Below are 12,633 nucleotides of genomic sequence, written 5' to 3'. Positions count from 1 at the left end.
TAAAAGAATAAAAATAGTAATGTTTCTAAATATACTATATCATATATATTCACACACGTTTATATAAACATGAAGGTAAATATGGATGGATGGATGGATGGATGGATGGATGGATGGATGGATGGATGGATGGATGGATGGATGGATGGATGGATGGATGGATGGATGGATGGATGGATGGGTGGGTGGATGGATGGATGGATGGATGGATGGATGGATGGGTGGATGGATGGATGGATGGATGGATGGATCTGGTAGGTAGGTAGGTAGTTGGCCCACCCTTTACAAGGCTATTGGATATTATATTATTATATTTCACAACAGCAGTATGCGAAACTATACTAGAGATCCCCATTAAGTCATCATTAAATCATCATACTTACATACTTTTATCTGGAACCATTGAACTGTGTTGGATTCATCTTGTCTTGTCTTCGTGTGCACATCCGTAGGCCATGCTCCCAGCTAAAGAAGAACAAAGGAAGTGCATAATGATGTACATCACCTAAAACTGATGGCTTCCTGTCACAGTCAGTAGTGAAGGGAACACAGCTCTAACTACCATCACTTGTTCACTCTTTCATTTTGCATATGAAGCTCTTCCATCTTATATTCCTTCATAATTTGTTCTGTCTTTTCTCTTTCTTTTTTTATTGCTTTCTTCTGCTTTTTTTCAATATCCCTTGCTTCCTTCAGATTTCCCTTCTAATGCAGTTATTGTAAAACAAAGCCTGTTTCCTTGCTTCATTTAGAATTCCATTTTTTAATGCCACCATTGTAAAATAATGCATAAAGAATGCAGTTTAATATGTTTTCATGGTCAGTGGTGTATGATTTGTTCGTTTATCAGCTTTGTTATGCATTACATCTTGCAAAAATGTCATTGATACACCCACTTGAATTTTTGCATCAACATGTCCATTGTACATAAAACACTGTGGAGAACAGCAGGGGTCTTTGAATGTGTCTTATTAGATTTCTTCATATAACTGTACGAAGCTACATTTGTAGGTAGTTTCAAATGCTCTTTGATATCTTCTAATTATTTATTTACAGTAATTGGCCCTAAGAATCTTCGAGGCGATATAAATGGACATTTTAGAAAGTGCACCATATTCATTTGGAATCAGATGAATGTCTTTTTCTGTGTGCTTTGCTGAGTTGTTCTGTAATGCACTGTAAATGAGACACAAAGGCACTTTTGGAAAAACAATTCTCACTGCCGTTACTGCCTAAAGCAAAGACCTTGAATTTGGTGTTCATGAAACAATGTCGGCCATTGTCATTGTGATTGTCTAGCTGATTCTTCATAGTCAAAGGATTTCTGGTAGGCAACACACCATCTGAGGGTCTGCACTTGGTGACGTCACACACTTGCTAAGTGTAAATACAGTTTGCATCATCTCTATCTTTAAATTTCTCTGTACCTCAAAAAAAAAAAAAACGACTCTAAGTGAATGTGTCATAGATTAGTTAACCATTCAATTGCGCTGTTATTTTTGCACTCTCATCTCTGCAGAACAACATTAAAATGACTGGCGGCTGCAGCAGATGGAATTGGATTACTGACGGACAATGGAGGCAGGCCAAGATGCGTCTTCCCTCTGCCGTGATGCATCAGAGCCTTCTTCATTAGCCCATGCTCAATCTGTAGTTAATGCTCTGTGGCGCTAACGCTGGGAAACGCTATGGCTCGGCCAGCCTCTTTTGAATTCGCCATGAAGCTCTCTATTCAACCTGCCCCTGCTGATTGATTAGCTTTTGTCTCTCTGATTAAAGGCTGCTCGTGTCCCAGCGCACCGAAAGAAATATATAAATGGGACGAAAGGGAGAGAGAAACTGAGCGGGAGAGAGGCGAGCGTAAGCGCAAGGTTGGGAGAATGAGATTCGGCTTTGTCACAGGGAGAATGAACTTTAATCTCAATCACAGACTGAAAGCGTGCGCTATAGCGGCTAATCGCTAATGGGATGCTTCTGCTGCCAAGTAATAATCATGAGAAAACATTATGTGCACATAAGGAAGGGAAAATATAATTACAGGAATTGGTTACGCTGACCTTTGCATTCGATATTCATTACTGAATCGGTTTAGTAATGCTTTTAGCTTGACGCTCTCTCTGCTCGTTGTCAATTTACCATAGTTAAGGAGTGTTGTTAGCAAAAAAAAAACAAGACAAAATCCCCTCGACTGTGGTAAAACGTAACTAATGGTCTTAAGTGACTTATTTTTTTCTCTCTAAAAATACAGCAATAGCTGTATGTTCAATAAATAATTAATATTTATAATTGCAGTAAACAATTCTTCCTCCAAGTAATACTGTTCATTATGCTAACTGTAAGTTGTTTACGACTTTAATGGCTTGAAGCTGTGTTCTCATATGTCTAACTGATAGTGCAAGCAAGGTCATGGGTTCAATTCCCACATGCTGGTATAATGATTACTTTGAATGTCCTGTAAGTTATAAAAGTGTCTCCCATTTGAGTAAATGTAAATTGTAGCAACATGCTGAATTTATTGTAGGATTGAATCAAGCGGCAACGTCCCGCCATCTCTCTTGAAGCCAATACGGAAGTAATGTAAACTGCAATTCTGCAGTTCATGCTCCTGTCAACTTTACAGCAGAAAAAAAAACATGTTTACAGCCTGTTATAAATTATGGTTTTGGCCTATACGGCTAATTTTGACCTTCATGACAACTGTGAGGGGGGTGAATGTTTTTTATAACTCATTCATTTATGTTATTTGAAAGCCTTAAAGTTCTGCATAATTAAGGGCGTGGTTACTTTGAGTGACAGGTGGATAGCCATTTATCCGCCGTCTATAGTCATTGCGTCACCTAAGCCCCGCCCATATCCCGCCTTTTTGCCCATTTTCTGTTATCCAGGAGTGACACGCGATGACGTGCTCAGCGCCCAGCTCGCCCCTACTTTAAGCTTCAGAACGGCTTATTGGAATCCTATGAGTGACGTCACGGACACTACGTCCATATTTTTCTACAGTCTATGGATTGAATTGATGTGTATATGTGTGTATACACTACACAAAAAAAATGACTTGTTGAATTTACTTAAAAACGCAGCATTAAGTGGTACAACACAACTACATTGAGTAATAAAATAAAACATTTATAACAAAATGAAATTCAAGTAAAGCTGAGAAAATTTCATTGAGTTAATACATTTGAATTTGTCACTGTTACATAATATTTATATGTGCAGTTTACTTAATAATGTTATGCTGAATTTATAAACTTTTCTTATGTAAGATGAACACATTTATCGATTAAATTTACCTTATTAAATTTAGTATTTGCTCTACAAGTGTAAGTGGAAAACTATTCAACAACATGCATATTTTTAGAAACAAAATGCAAAAATAACTCATTGGAGCAACATCATTTACTTAAGAGCAGGAATTCCATTCATTAAATATGTGCATATGAGTGCCCACAGCCTAAATACAGGCACCACTCTTCTGCATAATGGTAACCACAAAATTACAGAAACTCCTCTACATGTCCAACATAACTGAGCATTAAACACTATAACATGAACACTAGCATCATTCCCTTTTCTGAAAAACACATAAAATAACACTTTACTCCCTAAATGTACTCTCCTAATGCAGTCCCTTGCAAAGCATGCTGGAACTACAGATCGACTGCCTGTTAAGTTAACCGAGCAAGCACTTAAGTAAAGCTGATCATACTCATTTTTAGAAGAAACATCAAAGTCAATGTAAGTGTTGTTACGTGAGTTTTTTAAGTAATGTAAACGAGGATGATTTAATTAAAACTAAAGACAGTGAAAGTTATTTTTTAAAGTGTATGTTTAAAAGTTTGTGGTAAGTAATATATATTTAGTTGAAAGAAATTAATACTTTTATTTAGCAAGGATACATTAAATTGATTAAAAGTGACTGATTACATAGTTACAAAAAAATAGAGTTAAAAAATCTTGGGAAAGGTATGGTTTCCACAAGATTATTAAGCAATACAACTGTTTTTAACATTGATAATTATAAGAAATGTTTCTTAAGCAGCAAATCAGCATATTAGAATGATTTCTGCTGCTGAACATGCAGCTTTGTCATCATAAAAATATATTTTTTTAAATTTTAATAAAATTTCACAATATTTACTATATTTGTAATAAAATAAACGTAGCCTTGGTGAGCATAAGATACTTTTTTTTGGTTTTGTATATCAGCTTATTTATTGGCTTGGAATGCAATTTTAGAGCCTTAGTATGAGTTTTATAGATTTATTTTTTTATAGATACATGCTTGTGCATACTGAAGTACTGAATGCTTGCTCTCTTTGTTGTCAGTGTTTAGTCAGTGATTTTGCTCTTCTTCTTTTAAGGTCTATCTTCTGAACATTAATGGATTTTCTTCTCATATTTATGGATCTCATTTCTTATGTATAAAAATGACTTGATAAATCTGTCACTCCGACCACAGCTGCCCTACAATGCTGTTTACATTAATGTTTATATCAAAGGGGGCCCAGGGGCCACATTAATGATGATCCCAGCCCACACCTCAAACAAGAGCCTGCAACCTCTTCATAAAATCCCTTTAGCTTTCCCCCAATTGGACATGCATATTAATGCCAGGGCTCTTTTGGGAATTATGTCAATAAATGCAGGTGTCTACAAAAGCCTGACAGAAGGGGACTGTGAATTTGAGTGTCATTAAGATGTATTTTAAAGACACTGTCAACGCACCATCTTTCACCAAACAACATAATATAACATAATTAGCCATATTTGCATTTTGCAACCTATTCGCAGGCTGGGCAGATTGGATTCTGTGCTGGCATATGGGCTCCATTCAACACCATGGCAATGTGGTTTATTTGTTGATTTCAGGGGTGGCTATAGTATTCACAAGGCTTAGCAAAAGCAATGGAAGCACTGAGTTGGGTCAGTCAGTCGTTTTTCTTTTTTTCTGTATGCTTAGTTGCTGCACAACTATGGATGGACAGTGCTTCTGAGAATACAGTCTGATGCATGGCTCAACAGAAGAGCTTTTAATAATGAAGGTATTATGGATCGAGCGTGGTGTTATCATGCTCCCTGGCTCATGTTTTTGGGTGGATAATGGAAAACAACCTATCAAACAAGAACTCTCCAGCCAAAATCATTGTATTGTATGTATTATGTATCTTCCCGGGAACACAAAACAGAACATTTGAAGAATTCTTTTCTATGCTTTAATGGAATCTGATGCTGTCATGCATCAAAAAGCATCAAATGTCTGATTCAAGGAATCAAAATTAGACCATAATCTGCCCCTTTACAAAGTATTGATTTAGTTTTTTGGGGTCAATTAAACTCATTATTGTTAACATATGTTACATGCTCTGTGCTGATTGGTCAGCCGGACAATTGTGTTGTGATTGGTTAACTGCTTTAAGCGTTTTTCGGAAATGTCACGCCCCTTACTATAATCTCTTTATTCACTGGAATGATTTGATGCAAATCAGATATTGCTACTTCTCTCCTAAACTCGTATAAACACTCAAAGGAGAGCTAGATCAGATGTCCAGAGTTACAGTTCCTCCTAATTGTCAGTCTGTTCATCAAAATGCTAGATATATTTATACATTTTTAGTGGTGCTTTGGTGTCTTTTTTGGAAGATTGAAAACCTGAGTTCCCATGCATTGTAATTGCATAGTAAAGAGCAACCAAAATAATTCTTCACAAACATTATTTGCTGTGCTTCAGAAAGTCTTTACTGTATGTTTGAAACAACATGCTCAATGGTGAGCAAATAATGGCAGAATTTTCTACTATGAACTATTCCTTTAAGAAAACCAATGGTAATGCATTTGTTTCAAAGAGGAAATATGGAAGACAGTGAAAGTAAACAAGAAGGGGGAAATCACATGCCATAATTCATAAAAACACCATGCCACCGACGCCTGAATGGGGAGGCAAAACATTATTGTGGTTATGTAAAAAAAAAAAAAAAAAACAGTGGATGGAATTTGGAAAAGGATACTATTTTTTATTCTGACACCAAACTAATCTCATTTGCATCCCAGAGCTGTGACGATTCTTAATCAAAAGACTTGTGTGAAGTGCGGTGGTGTTGTCAGTATAATGCCTTTCATTATGATTGAAGACTTAAGTGTTTGGGGCATACACGCTCAACAGATGTATGCTAGCAGAAGCTCAAAGGAAACGCCCAGACAAAAGAAGACACGTCCCTCGGGGAGATCAGGGGGTGGAGGGGGTCACAGACTGGACCTCACTGGGGAGAACTGGACAAGATGCACAGATTAATAGACTCCTGAGCTGGGTATACTGTTGATAGATTTATAGTATGAACTACTGCTCAAAAAGAAGTGTTTCCTTCACTATCGTGCAATCTACAGCGCCATTGCAAATTATATTTTAATTATTTGTGAGCTTGCTGTCTAAATCGAATGAGTTGAGGAAAAGCAAAACAAAAACTGCTTCGAGTTTGAATCAGTCCTATAAATCCTTCACTGAATGAATCACTAAATGTGTCAGATCAGTTACTGAATTAACTTCTAATTCGCTTACTGAACCACAGGATTTTGTTTTTCTTTATATCTGTCGATGCAAGAACTGTTTTATGTAACATAAAGGGTTAGTTCACACAATAATGAAACCCTAATGTCGTTCCACACCGTAAGACCTCCGTTCGTCTTCAGAACACAGTTTAAGATATTTTATATTTAGACCAAGAGCTTTTCTGTTCTTCCAATGAAAGTGTATGCACACTATACTGTCCATGTCCAGAAAGGGAATAAAAACATCATCAGAGTAGTCCATATGTGACATCAGTTAGTTCATTAGAATCTCTTGAAGCAACGAAAATACATTTTGGTCCAAAAATTTAAAAAAAACTACGACTTTATTCAGCATTTTCTTCTTTTCCCTGTTTGTTTTCAATCCTCAAATAAAGATTCAAATGGTTATGAATCAGCAGATTGATTCATGATTCGGCGGATCACCAATGTGACGTGAAATTAGCAGTTTGATACGCGATCCGAATCATGAATTAATCCGCCGATTCAGAGCTGTTCGATTCTTTATTTGGAGATTGATAACAAATCTTTCTTCTGAGAATCTATCTTTCTTTTATAAATATAATAAAACTAAAGACTTAAGATGAACATGGGATTGACAGAAACTGAGTGTGACACCCCCCTTTAACTATACCTGTTCTATCTCCATGCAGCATATATTCTCTGGACCTTCTTACAACAGTTCCCACATGAGCGATTTATAGATCATCATGACAGAATATGCTAATCAATGACTTGAAGATAGTTAACACATCAGCTACATAAATTCAGAACCATTCAGAAACCTCTGTTACATTCTACATGTCTTTGCATTCATCATTGTCTGACTCCGGTTTAAACATAAAAGGCTGAACAGTTTCTGTTCTTTTCAGTGCGTCTGCGTGAGATACTCGAAGCTGCTAACGCAAGCTCTTTGAGCTCCACCCTCTTCTTGAAAGGGGGCGAGCAGCAGCAGCTCATTTGCATTTAAAGGGACACAAAAAAGGCTTGTTTATTCTCACTCCAAAAAAGTTTATGTTAACAATTTTAGGGGGTATATATGTGGGGTATTTTGAGCTAAAACTTCACATACACACTTTGGGGACATCACAGGCTTATTTTACATCTTGTAAAAGGGGGCATTATAGGACCCCTTTAAAAAAAAAAACTAGGTGTGCTGTTATATAATTTCATCTGAGGTCCACATACAATGTTAAGATCAAGATTTTTACACCAAAAAAAAAAAAAGATTTTAGAAGTAAGAGGTATTTTATATCCTGTTCAGACTCTCTCTTCCAAACACTTTTACTATGCAAACACTCACTGCTATGATTATGCAACAGTTTTGCATATTTAAATAATTTTCAAAGTCCACCATTACACATGTGGAATTGTTTTTTAAAACTTCAGATGTTGAAAAATATGTTGTTACATAGTTCAAAAATTTGCCAGCAGCGAGAAACATTTATGCATATTAAATATGCTTCATGTATATATATAGTATATTTTTCTTTTGATATGAAAAATGTTGTTCATTTGGGAATATAGCGGGTGAATTATGTATATTATAATATTATTGTGATGAAATATATGCCTTTCTCCACTGACATTCTAAGCGGTTCAAATAGTTTTTAGAGATAATGATTAGAAGACAGCCGTCTGACTCTGAAATGGCAAGCGGGAAAATGGGTTAAAATAGAAATTCCTCATATCAGTAATTAAGAGAGTAATTTCAGATATCTAAAATGACTTAAATTGACATAATTATTGATATACTAGTAAGACAATAAATTATTGATGTCATTAATTGAATTTGAATGGCAGCCTATGGTGACATTTAGCTAGTGAAAGAGTTATAGTTTTTACTAGTTAAATGTAATTCTTGATATAAAGAATTCATATTTCCCGTGCCGTGAGTGATGGCATTCTTGATATCAAGAATTAACATTTTTATGAGTGGAAATGTAATGTCTTATATAAAAAATTGCCATTGTTACTATTAGAAATCTAAGAATTTATATCCTGGGAATGAATAAAAGTCAAATGGCTTGCCATCTCTCTGTTGTTTTGTTGCTGGAATAACCTTGTGTTTGCCTCTCTCTCCTATTTACTACTACATGACATGCGCAAATCTGTGGGCGGGGCTAAAAAGACATTGATGTAGAAGGAGGTGTTGATCTTCTGCGGTGGCAGATATTGTGTAATAATGTGACAAAATCTAAAACAAGTCGTTTTCCGCTTGGTTTTAATGAAAGCTGTTTTTGGACTAACGAGAAAGTACAGTGCAGTGACCTCTTATATGTCAAACGACCCCTTTAAATTAACCATGGTTCATTTTGTAATTCCAGAATATTCAAGATTCTAATAATGATTTAGAACTCCAAAAAAACTCCAAAAAATAAAATTGTGTGAAACCATCATTCAGTTGGAGACACTCATGTATAGTACTCTGTGCAACTTTAAGTAATTTGATATTCATGCTGTTATTGAATCCTCTGAAGCCTCTATTGATGTTCACTTGAGTAGATGTTTGTTAAATTAATCTATTGAGGTCACAATGACATTCAAGTTTTCACCGGCTGTGTTTTGAACCTTCATCTTGACGCTTTGCTCTTCACTATCCTTTGTTACATCATGCGGCAAAGCGAAGGATTCAGTGGCGTGATTTTTGTGTTTGGTTTCCTTTCCAGAAAAGACCTTGAGCATCTGAGGTTGTTAAATGCGGCTCCTCGTGCCTGCTGGTGAATGCAGCTGGAGACACGGGTGCTTTATTAGCCTGGCTGCTTGTAGGTCCTTTGGGAATAAAACCGTGACCCTGTCCTGGTCTGCTTTTGGAAGTGCCATAGCTTGTGGTATTGACATCAGTGTCATGTCCAATCAGTGGCTGAGATTGGAGCACCCAGAGCTGCGAGGCTGGACTTGCCAGCTTTAATTTCCAAGTCAACTCTGGTTTTTGTGGAAGGGTGGGGGTTTGACTCCGGAGAGCGGCACGTCTCGGTCCTAATTAATGGGCTGTGTGACAGGGGCATTTCACTGGCTTCCTGTAGGCTGTGTGCTTTCACATGTGGCCCGGCGGACAGTAATCTCACCCTGCCTTCCAGCAGACATCATTGTCATCATAAAGTGAACCCTGAAGCTGGTTTCAAAGGAAATCTATTCATGCCTTTATGCAAATAAATGCTCATATGTCAATATATTGTCTTTGTTTTTGCTTAGTAAATCAGTATCTATTTCCTCTGTGTTTTGTTTCTAGATCAGCATCTTGGAGCGACAGATATTTGATTTCCTTGGATACCAGTGGGCTCCGATTCTCACAAACTTTGTCCACATCATCACAGTGATTCTAGGACTCTTTGGAACGGTACAGTTCAGACCGCGATATGTGACCGGGGTGAGTTTCCACATATTTTCATATTCAGTTTGTGACATTTTGTTTAACCCCTGCAGGTTATGCTGTCATTTTGTTGTATTAATACCACTGATGTCCTAGCCAGGCACAATGCAACATAACAACGAGCAACGCATCTGTTCCATTATAAGTTTTTGTCCTAACATTTTGTAACTGTGATGAGCAGCAAGACATTTTGACATACATTTGGTTTCAGTTTTTTTTTTTATTGGCTAGCCTCACCCACAGTGAAATCTCATTGGTTCAAAATCCAGCTCCACATCTCTTAAACATCATATATGTTCAGACTGGATGTGATTATTGTTGTGCAACTGTGTCAGATTGACTATGGGCAGACTTGTCTGTATGCCTGAACTAACAAAGTGGAGAAAAGTTGGTTAATTCTGTGTCAAATCAACAAAATTTCGAAACTTCCCCAGATCAAATCTTTGATTGTGTTAATATGTTTGCTGTAGAAAGACAAACATAAATAAATGCTAGAAGCTATGGATGTATATTTACTAAGTAATCCACTGGGGTCAAAATGACAATTTTCATCTGGAGATCTGGAGCCAAATTACAGTTGTGTAAAAATTACATTAGAGAGATGGCAGCATCATTATTTTCTTTTTACATAGAGATCGGCAGGTCTATTAAAGGTGCATGTAGAATTTTTCCAGTAAAATATCCAAAAACCACCAGACCAGTGTTATATATTTTGTTCAGTTGTGTTCTTACAATATCCCAAATGTTTCCAACTATTTGTAATTTATGAGAACATTGAGAGAGAAGAAAACAGAGCTGCGGTACCTCATACTAATGACCGGAAAAGCGGAAAAGCAACAATCGCTCCAGCGGCCTTACTCAGCTCCCTCAACACTCGCTCCTGCTCTTCTTCGTACTACATTCACCTAAAGGATTATTAGGAACACCATACTAATACTGTGTTTGATTCTACCTTCAGAACTCCCTTAATGCTACGTGGCATTGATCCAACAAGGTGCTCAAAGCATTCTTTAGAAATGTTGGCCCATATTGATAGGATAGCATCTTGCAGTTGATGGAGATTTGTGGGATGCACATCCAGGGCACGAAGCTCCCGTTCCACCACATCCCAAAGATGCTCTATTGGGTTGAGATCTGGTGACTGTGGGGGCCATTTTAGTACAGTGAGCTCATTGTCATGTTCAAGAAACCAATTTGAAATTATTTGAGCTTTGTGACATGGTGCATTATCCTGCTGGAAGTACCGGGTGTCCGCAAGGTCTTAAAAAGTATTAAAAGTTGATAAATCCATTTTGGGGAAATTAAGACCCTTAAAAGGTATTAAAAAGTCTTAATCATGATTTTATGAGGTATTAAATTTTGTTCAAGCTTTGTCAAAAGAGTTTGACTTTATGAATGTATTTGAATATATGAATATATTTATTTTCATCCCCATTAAAAAACAACGGGGTGCTCAGTCTGAGATAGGCTCGGAGCGCGCGCGCCAGGGACGGAAATTAGCACCTGCCACCAGCCAAATGCGGGTCATTTTGAATTGTGGCAGCAGGTAAACTCGCTTCACCTACCGAGCATACTGATTCACCTCTTTGTAAACTTTGTTCAGTTCATGTGAGTGCTGCCGTATGTTCGCATATGACCAGTCGTTTTCTCCGTCATCACCCGTGTGAAGACGTGAATGAAGACTCGTGTGCGCTGAGAGAAGATCTGACCCTGTGCATCATCCGAGAGAGCGCGCTCGTCTCACAGCGTGCAAATATTGAGTTCTCTTTCAAGTCCTGCGCTTAAACGGACAAACTCACACAAGAAGTATGTCAACACATGTCCATCTTGATGAGTATCCTAGCAGACATAGTCTGTGCCTTAAGTGAACAGTATAGTATACACAGTTGAGAAAGACGAGCATATCCCTAAATCAGGCCTTAAAGGGGCAGTAGCCTTTGCTGCGGTCTGTTTAATGTCAAACAAAATATAAGGACATTACTCAATGCTCTTGATTGAATGGCTTTTATAAGTTTAATAAGGATTAATCTTTCATTTAAACAGTTAAATATGCAGTTATTTTACATTTGATTACCTTATTCAATGTATGTACCTTTCTGCAGGCAAGTAGGTATGTCCACTATTATTTAATGTACACATGAGTGAGTTTGATTTAAACATTTTAGTTTGAATTTTATTTATTTTGAATACTGTGCATTGTTGCAATGTGCTGAATAAATATTTGCATAATTTGTAATTGATTTATTATTTGAAACTTTAATATTAATTTATGAAATCGCAATGCCTTGATTTTTAGTAAAGTTATACGGTCATAGCATTAGCCATAAATGCAATGGTAATTAGAATTGTCATAATTTCTTTTGGTTTTTCGGTTTTCAGCCTTGGTTTCTTCTTTTTTGGTTTCGGCCAAGAACATTGATTTTGGTGCATCCCATTCCCTACTGATAATGTTCTGCTCGGTATGTCGTCAACACGCTTCAGAAAATAGTTTCATTGGTGGGACTAAAAACCATAAAACTGGAAGCCATAAAAGACCACGAATCATCCAAATGCCACATCCAGGTAAAAAAAGAGCACGCAGAGCCCTTCTTATTTAATGAAATGTACATCAGTTCATGTTTCGTGTGTATGAGAGAGAGAGAGAGAGAGAGAGAGAGAGAGAGAGAGAGAGAGAGAGAGAGAGAGAGAGAGAGAGA

General features: G+C 37.0%; 1 protein-coding gene across 1 annotated transcript in view; it reads left to right on the top strand.

Moving 5' to 3' along the window:
- The window catches only part of nkain2 (sodium/potassium transporting ATPase interacting 2), a 215,156-nt gene that overhangs the window by 60,987 nt on the left and 141,536 nt on the right, over positions 1 to 12,633 (top strand). Inside the window, exon 2 of the mRNA XM_067417953.1 lies at positions 9,797 to 9,934. Coding sequence (XP_067274054.1) covers positions 9,797 to 9,934 — 138 coding nt within the window. The remainder of the gene's footprint in view (positions 1 to 9,796; positions 9,935 to 12,633) is intronic.

The sequence above is a fragment of the Pseudorasbora parva genome, chromosome 15, assembly GCF_024679245.1.
Source record: "Pseudorasbora parva isolate DD20220531a chromosome 15, ASM2467924v1, whole genome shotgun sequence".
Taxonomy (NCBI): Eukaryota; Metazoa; Chordata; class Actinopteri; order Cypriniformes; family Gobionidae; genus Pseudorasbora; species Pseudorasbora parva.
Note: the sequence above shows the minus strand (reverse complement) of the source record. Positions and strands in the feature narration are given on the sequence as shown.